This window comes from Cyprinus carpio, chromosome B5, assembly GCF_018340385.1.
Source record: "Cyprinus carpio isolate SPL01 chromosome B5, ASM1834038v1, whole genome shotgun sequence".
Taxonomy (NCBI): domain Eukaryota; kingdom Metazoa; phylum Chordata; class Actinopteri; order Cypriniformes; family Cyprinidae; genus Cyprinus; species Cyprinus carpio.
The window spans coordinates 35991350-36010451 of NC_056601.1; the positions used below are offsets into that span (position 1 = coordinate 35991350).

At 35.2% G+C, this 19102-nt stretch overlaps 1 protein-coding gene across 1 annotated transcript in view; it reads right to left on the reverse strand.

Moving 5' to 3' along the window:
• LOC122137400 (3'-5' RNA helicase YTHDC2) overlaps positions 1–18780 on the reverse strand; it is a 30406-nt gene extending 11626 nt beyond the window's left edge. The window contains 26 exon segments of the mRNA XM_042723477.1: positions 49–131; positions 495–575; positions 663–750; positions 1008–1144; positions 2120–2177; positions 2389–2454; positions 3682–3710; positions 3712–3774; positions 3776–3819; positions 4742–4799; positions 4802–4873; positions 4967–5064; positions 6396–6528; positions 6530–6556; positions 6636–6665; positions 6668–6726; positions 6729–6742; positions 7746–7911; positions 8115–8273; positions 9316–9375; positions 9378–9463; positions 10219–10250; positions 10253–10312; positions 10674–10777; positions 17356–17553; positions 18579–18780. Coding sequence (XP_042579411.1) covers positions 49–131; positions 495–575; positions 663–750; positions 1008–1144; positions 2120–2177; positions 2389–2454; positions 3682–3710; positions 3712–3774; positions 3776–3819; positions 4742–4799; positions 4802–4873; positions 4967–5064; positions 6396–6528; positions 6530–6556; positions 6636–6665; positions 6668–6726; positions 6729–6742; positions 7746–7911; positions 8115–8273; positions 9316–9375; positions 9378–9463; positions 10219–10250; positions 10253–10312; positions 10674–10777; positions 17356–17553; positions 18579–18780 — 2207 coding nt within the window.
• Between the last annotated feature and the right edge of the window lie 322 nt (positions 18781–19102).

Consider the following 19102-nt stretch of genomic DNA (forward strand, 5'->3'; position numbering starts at 1 on the left):
ACAATCACACGCTCGTCATGTCTGAGACACGGATGGACGGAGGATTACCTGCCCTTCCTCTGCAGAGCGCTGGCCTTCGATATCCACACCATCTTCAGCATGGTCACGTTACTCAGAGCGTCATAGGCTTTCTGCAGCACAACACAAGAACGCTTTCAGTTCAGACTGATGAAAAAGGGAAATGGGTGCTCTGCAGTGAATGGGTGCCGTCAGAATGAGAGTCCAAACAGCTGATAAAAACATCACAATAATCCACAAGTAATCCATCAGTTAACATCTGGAGAAGACAAAAGCTGAAACACATCCAGCATTAAGACGTTTTTAAACAAATGAACTGCTTTTTTTATTTTTATTCTGACGGCACCCATTCACTGCTGAGACACTGATGCAATGCTACATTTCTCTAAACCAGGTCTCTGAACAAACACATCTCAGATGAACTGAGCAGCACATTTTCATTTCTGGCTGAACTGCTTCTTTGACAGCAGACGCACCTCTTTAACTTTGCCGGAGTCGATGACAAAAACAACATCGTTGACGGTAATACTGGTCTCTGCGATGTTGGTCGAGAGGATCTGGTGCATGAGATGAGATTGTCTGAGCTGATTACATTTAAAGGAGTCTGTGTGAAGTGTACAGAAATGAGAGAAGCAGATACGCACTATTTTGCGAACACCTTTCGGCGTGTTCTTCAAAACCTTCTTCTGGTCTGACGTCTGCATACTAGAGTGTAGTATGAACACCTGAAACCTGCTGATACACAGTTAGTTAATTAAACAATATTTCAGATCTGTTTTCTTAATAAATGTATAGTTTGAATGCAAGCAATTAAACAATATTTCAGTGAATGCAATGCCTCTGAAAGTACTGTTCATTTCCTTTATACATCACAGCTCACTTTAAATTATCCAATCAAAATCCTATGAATAAAACAAGTGCATGATTTCCCGCTGAAACTCAGAAAGATGCCTCACATGTTGGATTCAACGCTACAAACACTCACAGACCTTTGCTGGTGATCTGTAAACCTTTTATCATCAAAGAGGATGCGGTCTCTCAGAGACACAATCTCATCGTAGCCCGGCAGGAATATCAACACTGCGCCTGAGAAGTAAAATATATGAACCGGATTAATACCTGTTTTAATATGTTAAGAGAACAAAAGGTGAAGGTGAAGCATTACGGATTATGAATAACACCTATTTTATGGCCTATTTATTTAGTTATTCATTATTTTCAAGACATTTAAGCAGATCAAGCCCTCAATTTTTAAACATAACAAAACCTAAAAATTAAAAAATACAAAAAATAATTACATATTATTCACAGTGTAAGGTATTTACACCAGGACTATTATAGTTAAACTAAAATTTAAAGTAAATTTTAAAACATTTTTGGATACTTGAAATAAAAAAACAAACTGAAAAACAAAACAAAAAAAAAATCAAAAACTTTTTATTTCAACATTTTTCATTTTAATTTGGTTTAACCTCATGCACGAAAACAGCTAAAATAAATCATTTAAAACTAAAATTAATAACTTTATAGACAAAAAAACTAAAAATGATAAAAAGACTAAATTACTAAAACATTAACTAAAATTAAAAGCAAAAAATATAAAAATAATAACAGATTTAAATAATAAAAAACTATATTAGTATCTCAATGTCAGTACTTATATTGCTGTCCTGAATGTGATTTAAATTTTTTAAATATCAATCGATTTGTCTTTCCTTATTGTAAAATAATAAAAATTACTGTTTTACAGTAATACAAGACTATCAGTATTATTAAAAACGATCATCAATTATAAAGAAATGAGAATTATTAAATAAATATTGCTGTTATTGAAAATAATGAGCATTACAAAAAAACTTTAAAATTACATTTACAGTGTTACAGTAATGAGAATAATATTTCGTATGACAGTAATAAGAATTTAACAAGAACTGTGCTTAAAATGGGAAGAAAAAAAATGCCCAATAGTAAAAGTATATATTAAAAAAAAAAGTTTGTGAGAGATTCCACACCTAAACAGCAGGAACTCGTAAAGACTTCAGCAGGCTCAGATCAATCTGTTAGCCAAGCCCGCAGATATGAATATGATTTTGGGTCTCACCTGTGGAAGCTCTGGTAGATGGTGAAAGAGCAGGTGCAGGATGAGATTCCAGGTCAGCCTTCTCATCGTCAGAAAGCAATGATGATCACGCTTTAATGAGCAGCTCTGGTCCTCAGGATTCAGCTTCGGATGCTGCCGTCCTGAACCAGAGGCGCCTCGTCCAGCCTGCTTCAACACACCATCTGTACACACACACACACACACACACACACACCTCTGCATGGGCTGTAGAGACAGAATCTTGTGAGATGAAGTGGCAGCAGGCTCACATGTGAGACTCCAGCAGATCTACAACCTCAGTTTGATTGAAGTGTCTGGCCCAGTCCAAGGCAGATCTAGAAATCGCTTACCACATTTATCAACTCAGCAGAGGTTCCAAACAGTGACTGACATGTGCTGCTGTGACTGGACTTGTTAGAGGCGAGCAGCTCAAAGTGATCAGATCTGAACAGTTCCAAGCACGGCTGCCGTTTCTGATGGAGTTATGATTTTGATTCAATGTGATGTGCAAAGCAAAGCTTTTACTGAAGGATGAAGTAGTGCAAAAACTACATTATTTATAAGTGACTGTACCCACTGTAACTGTTATGAAAAACAATGAACTGAAATAATATGTTTTAAACAATATGATCTTAAAAAAAAATAACAAAGATATAAAAAATAAATTATAAATACCATTGTAGGACTACCTAAACAATGTATGGTAGTGTTATTTTAATATCATGGCTATTTTTTGATTAATTCATTTTATTTTAGGGTTAATTTTAATATCATAGTTTTTCTTTAATATTTACATTTTTTTTTCTCTATTATTTTGTTTGATATTTTTAGCTTATTTAGTTTAAGTGAATTATGACAGTGATACCAGAAAAAAGAAAATACTATTTTACATACATTTATCTGTGTGTGTGTGTGTGTGTGTGTGTGTGTGTTTAGTTGTATGTGTGTGTGTGTGTGTGTGTGTGTGTATAAACTACAGTGTATTGGGACACCGTCTTCTTCAGAACAGATAAAGGTACTTCCAAACTGTGTTAATGAAGACAGAAACATAATTCATGTATTTAAAGCTTGTATTTTCATCTCCGTTGCATCAGTTTTGGAAGTGTCTAAAATAAATGCACCCATGTGAACGAGTCATCAGTGTTTGGTGATGAGTTTCTGTCTCACAGCAGACCAGTCAGGTTCTTCCACACTGACTCAATCAATCATTTCTTTCTGAGCCTTGTCTTATACACAGAGACACTGTCAGGTTAGAACAGAAAAGAGTCCTGTCCAAACTGTTGCTGTAAAATTATAAGCACACAATTCCCTAAAATATCATTTTATGCTCCAACATTAAGATTTAAACTCATGAAGATTACTAAAGTACTCAAACCTGCTCATTAGAAGGGGTGCCAATACTTTTGTCCATATAGTGTATGATCAATAACTTGGTGCTTGTATATTTTGTTCAACACAGTGTTTTTATGTCTTTAGCTTTAATTAACAATAATGAGCCCACTGTTGGATATCAGAAACTCTCTCTGCTCTGTTGTGTGTGTTGTGTGTTTCTGACTCCTCACCAGCCGTTGGAGGCTTTGATGTTGGCGTTAAGCACCCATACTGAGGAGCTGCTCCATCTGACTGAAAGAACCTCGTCCAGCGGACACCATCAGCCAGTGATGACACTTTCGTCTAAAAGCTGTGTCTGTAATCCACGCCTGAGAAAAGCAGAGCACAACTGCGTAGAGCAAGCACACCACCTCTGAGGTACACTTAACAGGGTCCACTGAGAAACTGATAAATGAAAATTCCAGGACTTCATAACTTGTTTTATTTATTTAACTTATAACTGTCACCCGCATGAACACTTTGGAATATAGACCTAAGGTTGGATGCTCTTTAAAGAAAAAAATTAGCGAAAGATTTTGGCAAAGTGGATTTTTTCAAAAAATTAAAAGTATTAATAAGTTATAGAAGTTTAAATGTACTGTAAATAAAATGCGCTAGTAATTTTATTTTTTATTTTATTTATTATAAATATTTTTACATAACAGGGTTTACTCTAAATTGGTATAAAATTAAAGCACTGATGTCTAAATAGGTTATGTTCCAAATTTGAAGTTGATATTAAAAAATTGAGGTTCCTGTGAGAGATTTTATTTAGAGGTGTCATACCAGAAACAGCCACGGGAGCCATCAAAACTCCTTTGAATTTTGTTTAATGAATTTTTCCCTAGATTTCTCTGTCAATTTTACTTCAGTACTCAAAAATAACCTCCAAATATGAGATCCTGGGGCTAGACCTTTCCAATGATATTGTTTGTTGCCAAGATTATAAAAGTTTTGATTCTAAAGACAAGTAATGCATTTTTGTAATATGATATGACACATACCCAGGGGAGGAGACCGTAAAAGATTTTAAATGCCATTTCCATGAATAGCATAATGTCCGATTTCAAAATGGTTTCCACAGGATGAATGCCCAGGCTTCTAAGCTTTCCAAATGATGTATAATTTATGATGATTACTAAAAAGATTTTATAGAGAAAAAGAACGACAAAAAGGCAAAAAGTAGCGTCCCACAGATGGGGACGGTGACAGTTAAGGGTTAGAGGAATGCATTAAACGACAGCCTACGGCTGATGTTCTCGTTCAGGATCAGATTGAAGAGCTGCCTGAGAGGCATCGGCGTCTTGGATTCAGGAAGATGTTGGAGATGCAGGCGTCCATTTCTCTGAGCAGCCAGGGCTCCAGTGTGTACGTCCTTCTACGCTCTGCTTGCTACACACAGCAAGCGGCTTTGAAATCAGACCGTACTCCAGCAAACACACCGTTTAGGGGAAAGAATATGGCTTGTAAAGGTACCATCTGACTGAAGACACTGTCGCCGCCTGCGTCGTCAAGCAGATTGATTCTCACTGCGGGACCCACTGGCGTCGCGTCTTCTCCCCTCGGAGCCTCGGCTGTAAGGCGTCCAGGCGAGCGTCACACCACTCTGTGAGAAGGCGTTTGCTGCCTCTCCCCTCTGAACACACACAGAAAAATAAAAAACCAATCAGTTTCCACGAAAACATATAGGTGCAGCACAACTGTGTTCAACATTGATAAATAATCAGAAGTATTTCTTGAGCGGTGAAATATCATATTAGATGGATTTCTGAAGATCATGTGACACTGAAGACTGGAGTAATGTTACTGAAAATGCAGCTGCACATCCACAGAAATACATTACTGGTTCCCAACAGAGATTCACACAGAGGTAAGCTGTTTTTACATTATAATAATATTTGGCTGTTTTACTGTATTTTGATTAAATAAGTGCAGTATTGATGAGCAGAAGAGGCGATCTGATCAGTCGTGTATTTTAAGCGGTAAGCATCACCTCTCTCGCGCCTCCTTCTTGTACTGTCATCGTAATAACATTTGATGTATCCAGGTGGTCCATGGGGATGTCCTCCAGAAAGAGCACAAAAAAGACTTGACCTACATTATGGACAACCTTTGACTTCAAAGAAATTCCAGCGACGTTATCACATCTGAAAGCTTATCAAATCCGGTAATTTTGACGCTGGTATTCACATATCTGATGTTTATCGAGCTTGTGCCTAAACTTAGAGCCTTTATAAACTTAATAAACTCTCAGTTATACAGAAGGTAGCAATATTGGATGTAAATGAAACACAAATTAAAAGAAAGCATTTAAAAATAAAAAATAACTATGCAGCTGAACATTTTCTGTGAAGCTGCTCTAAAAACTAATGAAAAGAAGTGTTTTTACAAGCAAGCTAAATTGAAATTGGGTTAAAACAGACTGAAATTAAAATATATAGTAGTATGTAACACAAGAATTTCATTTCACAGCTTGAATAAACCCCATAAACAAGAAATTTTAGTTGATCTTAATAATCAATATTTTAAATTCCATCCAGTGAAACTTGTATTTAAAATAAAAGCGCGTTATTATATTTTACATATTTGTTGAAAGTCCCACTAGTTCAAAATAGCAGCATAACTTAATCATGTTTTATATATTAGTGAAATCTCACTGTGTGTTTTGGCCACTTTAATACAAATCTGTTTTGGTAACACTTTGTTGAAAGTCCCACTAGTTAATTTGACTGAAAAGGATCCCACTAGTTAAAAAGCTTATAACGACTGCTACAATAGTAATAAAACTTGTTATTTAAACACTCAGTTTCATCAAATAATTCTGTTAACAACCAAGGCTTTTATTGTAGAGTGCTTTGCCAATGTTTCTACGATGTCATTAAATACAGGGGTTTTCTTCACTTACTGGCAGATAATGGGACGAGCTCGAAGTATCTGACAAATGGGTTGGCGTCCAAATGGCGCTGGTTAGGATGAGCTTCAGCGGCCGGCGTCTTCTGGACCAGCTCCTTCATCTTCACCGTGAGTAAGAAGTCGGTCCAGGCCGTCTCGCTCGTGCACCTCGTCCTGCGGGCACGGGAGACATTAAGATCGAGCGAGCGAGGCACAGAGAAGCGTTAGTCCAGAGTTTGGCCCAGCGGCTCACCGCGATGACATCGTTGGCGGTGGACAGGGCTTAGATCTCCGGTTTATCAGCGTCCGCAGCAGAACTCCACTTTTCGTGCAGAGCGTCAGCGGGGTTTAGGAGAAACTCTGAGGCAGTGAATACCCACAATTCATCAGCACGACTGCAGTTATTCAGAAGGAGACACTTGTGTTGTTACACACAAACATGGTGCTGTCATGCTGACTGGTTGTTGACAGAGTCGGAGGATTGTGCTATACACAACCCCTGGAGCACAAAACCAGTTTTCTGAAATTGAGATGTATACATCATCTGAAAGCTGAATAAATATTCTCTCCATTGATGTGTGGTTTGTTAGGAGGACAATATTTGTCTGAGATACAACTATTTGAAAATCTGGGACTCTGAGGGGAGCAAAAAATCTAAATATTGAAAATCATCTTTAAAGTTGTTCAAATGAAGTTCTTAGCAATGCATATTACTAATCAAAAATTAAGTTTTGATATATTTACAGTGAGAAATTTACTAAATATCTTCATGGAACATGATCTTTACTTAATATCCTAATGATTTTGTCATAAAGAAGAAATGTATAATTGTGACCCATACAATGTATTGTTGTCTACTGCTACAAATATACCTGTGCTACTGATGACTGCTTCTGTGCTGCAGGGACACAGATAGTAATTATTGTTTTAACAATGTGTGAGCTAAAATAAAGACGTTTATCACATGCTTTGAAAGTGCACAGCCTGTTTGAATGACATTAAAATTCATCCCATCACATTAGTTTTATATTTATATCAATATCATATAATATAACAAAACAATAAAGAATCACATTTTCCCCCAACAAATATCTAGCATGACTGCAAATGTAATATTGATTTTAATACAAGTTCAATAACAAGTAAACATTACAATTTAAACAAAATATTGTCTGTTTTTGCTTTATTTAATGAATCCACATTTTGAACGAATCAGTTTAATGAATGACTCAAAGGCACTTTTCATGATTAAATTCACATTTAAAAAACTTATAAAGGCACTATCACTGATTTAATTCACATATAATCATCAGCGAATCTCCCCAGAATAACATCGGCCCAGCCCTGTAACACGGTACCATACTTGCTCTCCAGGCGGATCTGATAGCCCGGCGGTCTGTCCGATCTTCGCTGCCCGGCTCTCGCTTGCGCCACGCTCACGCCATGGCGATGGTAAGCCAGCCTCCTGGGCTGAGTGCAGAAGATCCGGCAGGGAATCCGGCTCCGACAGCAGTCGATCCAGCAGAAACCTGCGGGATCTGAGAGAGATGAAGTCACACTCTTTTAACCCTGACAAAACCAGCTCTGTTCTAGCAAACGTTTGATTAGCGTGTCCCGCGAAATGCTAATAAGGCTCTGCTGACTCCGCCCCTCTCTTCTGTGGAGTGCTGCCCCGTTCTCATGAAGACTGTAAACTTTAGCGCATTCGCCATTGACAGTATCTGATTCTGGCCGGGCCTCACCTGTGTGGTTTGCCAGAGCGGTCTCTCACCCAAAACCAGCACCACCTGGTTCTCCCTGATGGTCTGGATGATCTCCTCCTGGCCTTTCGTTTGCGAGGTGGCGCTCTCGGAAGCAGTCCAGTTCAGGCGCGGCCTGCGCTTCTGAGAACCTGAAATCCCGGTGACTCAGGCGACCAGCTGGTCCCTGCTTTTACTGTCTGGAGGAACCAGCAATGCAGGAACAACATATAAACAAAAAACTATATTCACATTCAAATGGGAAGACCATGCCAAAAATATCACTAAAAAATGTTTGTTTTATTATTTTAGGGGTGCTGTCAAAAATCAATTTCCCCAAATTTCATTATTTCTTTTATTTAAAATGTATTTATTTACTTTTTCCCCTCTCTCAGTTTTAATATTTCTGAATTCATTTTTCCCGCGCTGATGCGTCTGGATTCTGTTCTAATGCTAAAATAAAATCTTAGTAATAATTTTAGCATATCAAATTAATAAAACCCCAGAAACCTAATTTAATAACACATTAACATTTTTAAAACAATTTATTAAAGGTTCAACAAAAACTTTGCAAAATGCAATGCTCCTATGAATTTTATTTTTCATAAATTCAGAATTCTATTTTTAATTTTTCTGCACTCCGTTTTAATGGTTTAATTAAATTGCAATAACTAAAAAGCATGTTTAATAATTATTTATGAATTAAAATGCATTTCACAATAATAGAACCCTATCAAATGTTTTATTTTTCAGAAATTCTATGCTGTCTTTTTTTTTTTAAAAATTCTGTATTTATGACTTAATATTAAATTTGATATTATTATCAAAAAAGTATTATTTATTCATCATCAAAATGTTTGTAATCAAACAAAGTCATAAAGCATTATACAATTTAATTTATCTTTTTTAAAAATAGAATCAAATGAAAAAAAAAAAATATTTTTCAAACAAAAAAAAAACGTACAACGTTAAACAAAAAAAAAACAGAACAAAAAACTGCTACACTCCTAAAAAAAAAAATAAGTATTTTTATTTTATTATTAATTTAACTAATATTTTATTTGAGAAGTACATTCTGCTGTACAATAGTAATATATTTCTGTCACAATTTCTTTTATTCTGGCGGGTGAGGAGCCTCGCTGGCGTCAGGAGAGGTGAAGGCGGCTCTCTCGGTGCTGACGGCTGCAGCTCAGCTCGCGCTCTTTGTTTGAGTGATGGGGAACCTCTGCAGGAGGCTCTGCACCATGTGTTTGGGTTGTGAGAGAGGTTAAAGGTCATGATGGGCGAGAACGCCTCCGTCCCGTCCTTCTTCCTCACCGTAAGACATCGACTGGAGCCTTTCCTGCAGCAACAGTTCACAAGAACTTCATATTATTCACATTACATTTATAATTTACTATGTATTATTGAGTTACTGAACCGTACTGAGCTGAACAACTACTGTTTTCAGTAGAGCTGCTTATAAATTTAATGTGTTTCACAATCGATGCATTTCACAATTTATTTTCATCATTAGGATATTAAGTAAAGATCATGTTCATGAAGATATTTAGTAAATGTCCTACTGTAAATATATCAAAAACTTAATTTTGATTAGTAATATGCATTGCTAAGAACTTCATTTGACAATAACTTTATAGATGATTTTCTCAATATTTAGATTTTTTTGCTCCCTCAGATTCCAGATTTTCAAATAGTTGTATCTCAGACAAATATCGTCCTCCTAACAAACCACACATCAATGGAAGGATTATTTATTCAGCTTTCAGATGATGCATACATCACAATTTAGAAAATTTGACACTTAAGACTGGTTTTGTGCTCCAGGGTCACATTTAAGAAAGAGATAAATCCACTGAGGAATCAATAAAAACCAACTTTGGGATGCCGTCATCCCACTCTGATCAGTCAGAGACCAATAACAGGAGAACAGATCATGGAAAAATAGTAGTGCAATTAAAAATATAATCTTAAATAACTTCATAGTCAAGTTTTTGTCTTGTTTTAGGCGATATTTTGCAATGCTTTGTACAGCAGCATGCATTTGTGGCGATGCATAAGCGTCAGTTCTGCATTTGACTTGCAAATTCAACTTACCCTCTGCTTTTAGAAGCGTAACCCAGGGACTGAAAGGCGAGTACTGAAATGTAAAAACTCTCTCAGAATTTGTCAATGAAGAAGGGAAATCCAGCTCTGTGAGACACAACAACATTTTTAAACTCTACATCACAGGAAAAAACATGCCACTGATGCATATTCCATTTAGTTTTTGCACTGAAATGTAAAAAACAATGTAAGTGCATTTGCGACAAAAAAAGATGTTTCTGTGTAATTGTGTGAAAATAATAAAATCGATAGATATAAACTAATATAATACAGTTGGATATAATGCACAGCATTGGCGTTTGTGTACGGTCTTCAATCAAGTTCAAGCTTTGAGCCTTTTGTATTAAAAAGCTTGCATTAAAATACTTAAAAAAAAAAAAAAAACAAAAAAAATAAAATTAAAAAATGATATAAAACATCTATCCGGCTTGGACTGAGTTTGTGACCTTTCTGGTCGCGGTTAAGCTGTACTGGAACCTCTCCAGAAGCGATGTTCCGCGGCGATTTTGACCTCCCTCATCGATCGCGGATGTCTCTGGAGTCCTCAGGCCTTCACAGGAGCCGAGAGTGTTTAGATGGGTTCGTGTGTGATTTCTCACCCTCAGCGGTTGTTTTCACCCCTCACTGCACAGATAGGAGAGAGAGACAAAATAATGGATTTGTTCCATCAATAACCTGCACGGCTAGAGTTTAAAAAGCTACATTTCTCATATCTGCATTTCATTGTTCTTTTTATTATAAACATAATTTGAGTATGAAGTGATGTCTGGCTTCACAATATAGCTGATATCTTCCAATGATTTATGATATTGACTCATATTAAAAGTAGTTGGGTGGAGTGTATTATACATGACTTATTTGGTCCCATTACCAAAGTGACATTTCAGAACAAGCTAACAGAAGATATGAATATGAAACCACACAAAATGTAATGATGTTTCATGTAGCCAGCTTCTAAAAGCTAAAATACTCAAATGTTCCTGGATGTTGTGTTTTTAGCATTCGAGTTCATTCACTGGAGCTTCGCGCGTTAACATCAGTACACTGCGTATTTAGAGAAGGATAATAATAAAACCAATACATCTTACGCGCGTCCTGGAGTATCTGGGGAGGACAGGGCGCGTGACGGGAAGAACAGCTGGGAGGGATCCGGGGAGTTTGGTTCGGTTTCTGTCACCTGATGCGATCGGGTTTGTATTTCTGGATTCGTTAGAATCCAGAATCAGAAACTGACGCGGCGCTCTGGCTGCGCATGCGCAACAGATCTGCAGCTCGAGGCCACTGACGTCAGCCGCGTGCGTCACCATGCGCAATAAAGGTTTATTATGGAGGAGCCATTTGGTTGCTGAGGCGGCGTTGGCATTGCGACAAAAATGTAATAATAAACATGTTCGTAGAATATTTCAGAAGAGAGACCGCATTGTTCCTCGAGGTAGATCCCATTGGGCTGCCTTAATTAATAATATAGATTGGAGAAGAGCGTGGTTGTTGCCTCATAAATATTTTCTTCCTAATAAGACCAAAGAAGTCCACTTTAAAATACTGCATAAAATATATCCTGTTAACGCAACTGTTTATTTTATTCTTGTGAGTTTGTTCAAAAATATTTTGTGGCAATGAAGAGGAAACCTTAATACATTTATTTTATTCTTGTTCAAAAAATTTTGGCTTGACTTGTATTCCCATTTAAACAAACCCCTATTTTTTGCACAATCTTTTAACTTGAAGATATTATTTGTTACTACTATGACTCTGCCAACAAATCTAAAAAATATATATTCAATTTTTTTTTTATTTTGTTAGAGCAAATTTTTTCATCCATAAGCAAAAATTTATGGGCTCAATTCCTACTTTTCACATTTCCTGATTAGCAGGGTTGACTACTTGTTCACATCCTTTTTGTTTGATTAACAATAAAAAAAAAAAATGTGTCCAGGTTTTTTGGTTATATGAAAAATGTATTTCTAATGACTCTGATTAAGCTTAGATAGCTTTCCTTCAATGTACCTATTATATTTTCCCTTGATTGTAAGCTACATACCTTATTGTGTTTTTATTTCTCCTCTTCATCTCTATCTTCTTTTATTTGTTAATGTTCTCCCTGAAGGTGATTGTATATTTTCATCCAATTTCTTGAGCCATAAAAAAAAAAAAAAAAAAAAAATGGAGAATGAGGCCATTTGGTCCTTGCCAAACAAACATCTATTAGTAAAACAAAGTCAAGGGAAGTAACCTTTTAAAATTTTACATAGATACTACTCATTAAATCTTTTTCTTGTTAAATTTTAATGTTACACTCTAAATCTTGGGTTATTTTTTTAGCTTAAATGCTGGAGTTGAGCCTTTTTTGGGTTATTTTTTCAGTGTTTGCGTGAGTTGTTGTATTCACTTGGCCCTGGAGTCAAATGTTAACAACCCAGTGTTTTGGGTGCGTGTTGTATTACTCAGTTATTTATCCTTGAGGATTTAGCTACTCTTCTGGAGGGGAGCAGTTCTGCAGCGCCATCAGATTGATGCATTCGTCAGTATAAAAATACAAGAGTTTGTTTACATTTTATTTTATCTATAAAATCGTTACTGTGCTGTAACAGGCTCAATTTTATGCAGAGTAACACTCGCGTGATGGAAAAACCTGATGCTTTGCATTGTCGCGCTCTTTTCGCGTGATGGAAAAACCTGATGCTTTGCATAAAATAAAACAATTTTATTCGTAAAGATACAGAATACAAATACTTTGGATCTGTTAAAATATTTCCCTCAGAGCTGTTTACTGTTTGTTTTTGGGCGGGGTTATTAAGGCAGTCGCAGTATATTTTGACTATAGGTGAAACACACAGGAGGCGGCAGTCTCAGTGCCAGTTATCATACAAACCAGAGGTTGTGTCGATTATTTTTAGAAAAGTTTAGAGGATTTAGAAGTTAATCTGTAAACATTATTATTTAATGTATATGAAAATGCAAAAGCTACAGCTAGTAATATAGTAAAAAATGAATAAACCATAGCTGGGTTAAATCAACCCCATTATGCTAGGTTAAATAAACAACCCAATTTGCTTTGAGGTAAGATAAAATTAACTTAAAGATGGGTTCTGTCCTATATTTACCCAGCCCTTGGGTTAATAACAGCTTAAATTGGGTTGTTTTTAAGCAGTATTTTTTTAAGAGTGTATATTGATTTGAATGGTTCTTTTTGTGATATGATGACTGAAACTTTGTTTCATTTATTTGGGCATTGTTCTCATGTTAATTTTTTTTTTTTTGGAAAGATTTGACTAGATTTATAATTGATAACATTGACCCCACATTTTATTTGTGCTTAGAACATGTTTTATTTGGTTTTACTAATATCCCCTCAAATAAAAGGAAAGAAGTGAGGCTACTACATTATAAATTAAATTTTAGTTTTTTGCTAAATTTCATATTCATAAGCGTAAGTACAGTAAAAACCAATCCCCTTGTTTTTGGTACTTGAAAAGAAATTCAGCAAATTTATGTTAAGATTTTTTTTTTCATTTATTTACATAAAAGAGAAAACAATTAAGATGGTCTCCATTTATAAATAATTTAATATATTTACATAATGTTTAGCCCATCCCCTGGCTATATGTGTATATTGTATACATATTATTTTTTTGCTTGTGTTTTTTGTTTTCATGTGTATTATTGTACTCCTAACTGTACTTTGACTGTGTTAACTGAAGTTTAATAAATAAATAAAAAAATCGATAAATTGCAATATTTGAGTTCTTATACATTTTAACATAATTTTACAATAAAAATATATGAATGTAATTAGGGATAATAATTAAGAATAATTTATTGCTGTTGTGTGAATATATGTAATCAAGTAATCAATAAAAAAGTAACTCTGATTACAAAGTATTTTAAAAATACTGGTTTAATCTAATTACAAAGTACTTCATTTTCAGAATCTGCAAATGTAATCAGTCACTACCCAGCTCTGCCTCTACTTCAGCTACTACACAGTTACACCAATAGGTGGCGACAAGTGACTGTATTATAAAGCCAGTTTAGATCATTCATTCAACCGATTCGTTCAACAGCTTTTGATTAAGCTCTAATGAACGAGTCATTGACTCTGTAAGCTCAACCGATTCATTCACCGAGTCATTCAGGAACGAATAGTGCGGCATATTGTTTATTAATCAGTTATACAAAAGCTATATCAATTTTGGAAGCCTGCTGCTTTTCCAAATATGAGCAGTCATGCTCCTGTAAGAATGCTTCCATATTTAAATGACAATTTAAGTATGTTTTATTTTAAAATGATTATATTTAATACATTATGTCAGCATTAAAAATGTAATAATGTTACATGAGCATTTAGAGTTCAATTTCATCCATGACTTTAGAAGAAAAATAATTACCTTTGCTGTATGAGATTCAATAATGTCTAAAATGTTATTTAATTGATTATGTGTCAGTGAGAGTTTTACATTAAGTCATTTAGAAGACGCTTTTATCCAAAATGCTTTTATGCTTTTTCGGTTTCATAGTTAGAATGTGTTAAGGCATGTGTTGCACTGAAAATTCATAAATATTGACAAAATCACTTGTGTGAAAATTTATATAAAACATGAAAAATGACAAAAAGTATAATGTAAAGTACAAATATTAGTAAAATATGAAACAAATGATGTCAGATGATAAATGACAGAGCTAGTGACACTCAGCACTTCTCATCTGTGATCTGTTTTTCAACAGAGGAATGAGTTTAATATCTCCGCCTTCCCAGCAGACAGATATGATCCTGATATCATGTGTTCATCACTCAGTCAGCTATGAAGTACTTGTATTCCCAGTGGATCTGGTCCTCGTAGGCTGAATGGAAGCCGCTTCTATAATCGTCATCATTTGCCCGCCGGTTCTTAAACCACACCTACAGCAAACAAAGTCGCTATTTACTGACTTTTAGCATTAGTGGGTTTTGTATGGAAAAAACATCTTTAAATATAAATAAATGACAGCACATAATGGAAGCCAGAATTAAAAAACAACAACAACAGCAACAAAAAAAAAACAATTCTGAGAAAAAAGTAAAATTGCAAGATACACTGAGCTTCTGACTTTTATTCCTGCAATTCTGACCCGCTTAATTCTGACATTTTATCTCACAATTCTGACTTTACATCTCGCAACTCTGACTTTACAACTTTACATCTCACAATTCTGATTTTACGTCTCACAATTCTGACTTTACGTCTAACAATTCTGACTTTACATCTCACAATTCTGATTTTACAACTTTACATCTCACAATTCTGAATTTATGTCTCGAAATTCTGACTTTATGTCTCACAATTCTGACTTTACAACTTGACATCTCACAATTTGGTGAATTCTGACTTCGTCGATCACCATAATTCTGACTTTACAACTTGACATCTCACAATTCTGACTTTACGTCTCGCAATTCTGACTTTAAAACTTTACATCTCAAAATTCTGATTTTAAGTCTCACAATTCTGACTTTACACTTGACATTTCGTCACAATTCTGTTTGACTTCGTCTCTGTTCAATTCTGACTTTAAGTTCTGACTACATCTCAAAATTCTGATTTAAATCTACAAATCCCAACTCTAAATTTACAACTTTACATCTCACAATTCTGACTTTACATCTCGCAACTCTGACTTTACAATTAGACTCTGACTTTACTTCTGACACAATCTCCTGTTCTGACTTTTTTCTGACAAATTCTGACTTTAAAACTTTACGTCTCACAATTCTGATTTTACGTCTAACAATTCTGACTTTACATCTCGCAACTCTGACTTTACAACTTTACATCTCACAATTCTGATTTTATGTCTCACAATTCTGACTTTATCTCCTGGTTTCTGACTCTAGTCTCGCGTTCTGACTTTAAATGTCCATCTCAAAAAAAAGTCCTGATTGACACATCATTTGAGGCATGTTTGTAACCTTTATCTCAATTCTGACTTAAATGTCAAAATTGAACTATGGCTCCAATTTCTGGCTTAGTCTCATGGAAATTCCTGACAATTCAGACTTTCAGGCCTATATCTTGTAATTCTTACATTACATGTCACAATTCTGACTTTAAGTCTCACAATTCAGACTTTACATCTAGCAACTCTGACTTTACAACTTTACATCTCACAATTCTGACTTTACGTCTCACAGCTCTGACTTTTGGGTGTCTCACAACTTTTTACATCTCTTACACAATTCTGACTTTACTTATCTCCCGAATTCTGACTTTACGCTACTCACAATTCTGACTCTAACAATTCTGACTTTACGTCTCACAATTCTGACTTTACATCTCACAATTCTGACTTTACGTCTAACAATTCTGACTTTACGTCTCACAATTCTGACTTTACGTCTCAAAATTCTGACTTTATGTCTAACAATTCTGACTTTACGTCTCACAATTCTGACTTTACGTCTCACAATTCTCACAATACTGACTTTACTTAAAACTTTACATCTCAAAATTCTGATTTTAAGTCTCACAATTCTGACTTTACGAGCTTCTCTGAATATAAATAAATGACTTCGTCTACTTGATTCTGACTTTAAAACTTTACATCTCTGAATTCTGACATTAAATCTCACAATTCTGACTTTATCTCCTGGTTTCAGGCCTAGTCAAAGACTGAAATGTCCAGAAAAAAAAGTTCTGATTGATCATGTTTTGAGTGCATGTTTGTAAAAATTACTTAAATGTCCAAATTGAACTATGGCTCTCGCAATCCTGGCTTAGTCTAAGCCCTGTCTGTGAAACCAGGCCTATATCTTGTAATTCTTACATTACATGTCACAATTCTGACTTTATGTCTCGCAATTCTGATGTTTTATGTCACAGAAATTCTGACTTTAACATCTCACAACTCTAACTTCACATCTTACGAGATTCCTGACTTTTCTTAATTTATTAAATTCCAAGCAGAATAAGAAGCAGGTTTGTAAAAAGTTTCTCCACTGAACCATCAATTTAAAATAATAAAGCCTTTTATTTTTAAGAGTGTACAGGATTGGAACAATTTTAAATCAAGTAAATAATTTTCAAAATATATGTTTTTGGGTGATAAATGACATGATTATTGAGACACAGACACGGGTGAGTGGTGGATCACCTGGAGCTCTCTCCTCAAGCGTGGGTGTGTTCTCTGGGCCAGCTGCTGTGGTGTGGATGTCTGGATACTGGTTCTGTCTGAACAGATCCTCCAGAGCGTCCAGCTGCTCTTCTGTGAAGATAGTGGGGGGTGGCGCCCGAACCCTCCTCTGAACATGACCTAGAAGCTTTCCCTGCCGTGAGCTTCTGCAAACATCCGCTTACCCCAAACTACATGACAGCAACAAAAACCACAAAGATCAGCATCAGCCTAACCACGAGATTAAACAAGTCATGTCACACCCAAAAATCAAACCAGCATAATTTACAACTAAAACAGGTATTTTTATAATGAACTAAAATAAAAAATAAAAAACGTAAACAAACTAGAATATAAAAATGTAATATCACGTTTAAAAAAATTTCATCATCCAAAACATTTCTACATACAAAAAATAACTAAAACTAAGTCTAAAAATAAAAATTAATTAAAATATATATAGACATATACAAAATAAAATCTTCTATAAATTACAAAATTACACACAACAAAATGACTAAAATTTAAATGAAAATATAAAAATAAAAACTAATTCCAAATGTTAATGAAAACACAATGATAAATACCTCAGTGATACTAAAATAACACTGAACATAAAAAAAAAATTTAGTTACTTGACATAAAATAAACATCAACTTTTTCGAAAATTTCAACTAAATGCCCTAGTTGTCAGGGAAATTTCTGAATTTTAGTTAGTTTGTTTAACATTTGTGCTAAAATAACTAAAACTAAAATTAAAATGAATAAATCTGATCTAAAATGTAATCTCATATATGTATATATACTTATATAAATGACAAAAATGCACAACAAAAAATATTAAATCTTTAATCTAAAATCAAAATGGAAAATTTTTAATAATAGTTGTTATGTTAAAAGTAAGATGTTAATAAAAATATAATAATACCTCAATTATACTAATAATACCACAAATTCTTTAAGTAAAAAATATAAAAATCTTGTAAAAACCCAATAATATATAGGTTAATAAAATAATATATAACATTATAAAAATCATTCTTCACATTCATTTTCAAGTTTTATGGTGTTTTTGTTATATTTCCTAAAATATTTTCATACTATTATCTTTGCTGCATCACACTGAAGAGAATCACATCTGAAAACAGAGCAAAAAAGTGACAGTCATTTTCTGAGATCTTTGTGTGTCATTAAAGCTCTCTTACTGGCAGCCGCCAGTGCAGAATCTCTCCGCGAGTGTGAACAGTAGCAGCAGGTCGACCTGAGGTCCGTCTGATTCATCGATTCAGGGGCCGGTTTCTCCTCGCATGAGGGCCCGGGGGCGAGGGGCTTCTCCAAGCCCAGGATCTTGTTGTCGTTTGCGCTCAGAATGCGGTCGATAGTGAAGGCAGAGCTCTTCTTGTCCATGGCATTAAGTAGCTGGTTCTGAGCCAGAATGCGGTATCGGGTTCAGAGCAGAACGTGTTCATATAGAGCCGGATCGCTCTGCTTTGTCTGTGTCAAACCCCATTTACCAAATAGATTAAAAAGCAAGGAGAAAAACATAATCCCTCTATACAGCCCAGAGAAAAAATGTATAAAGTGGCTGAGAAATCCCAGCTAATCTGGGCAGTTTTGTAGAAGGTGTTAGTGGCTGGAGATGGAGTAATCTGGCTTTAGCTGACAAGAAATCAGATTTCCACTGTATCAAAATGAGATGTGCAGAAAGCCTCATTGTTGTGCCTGGAGA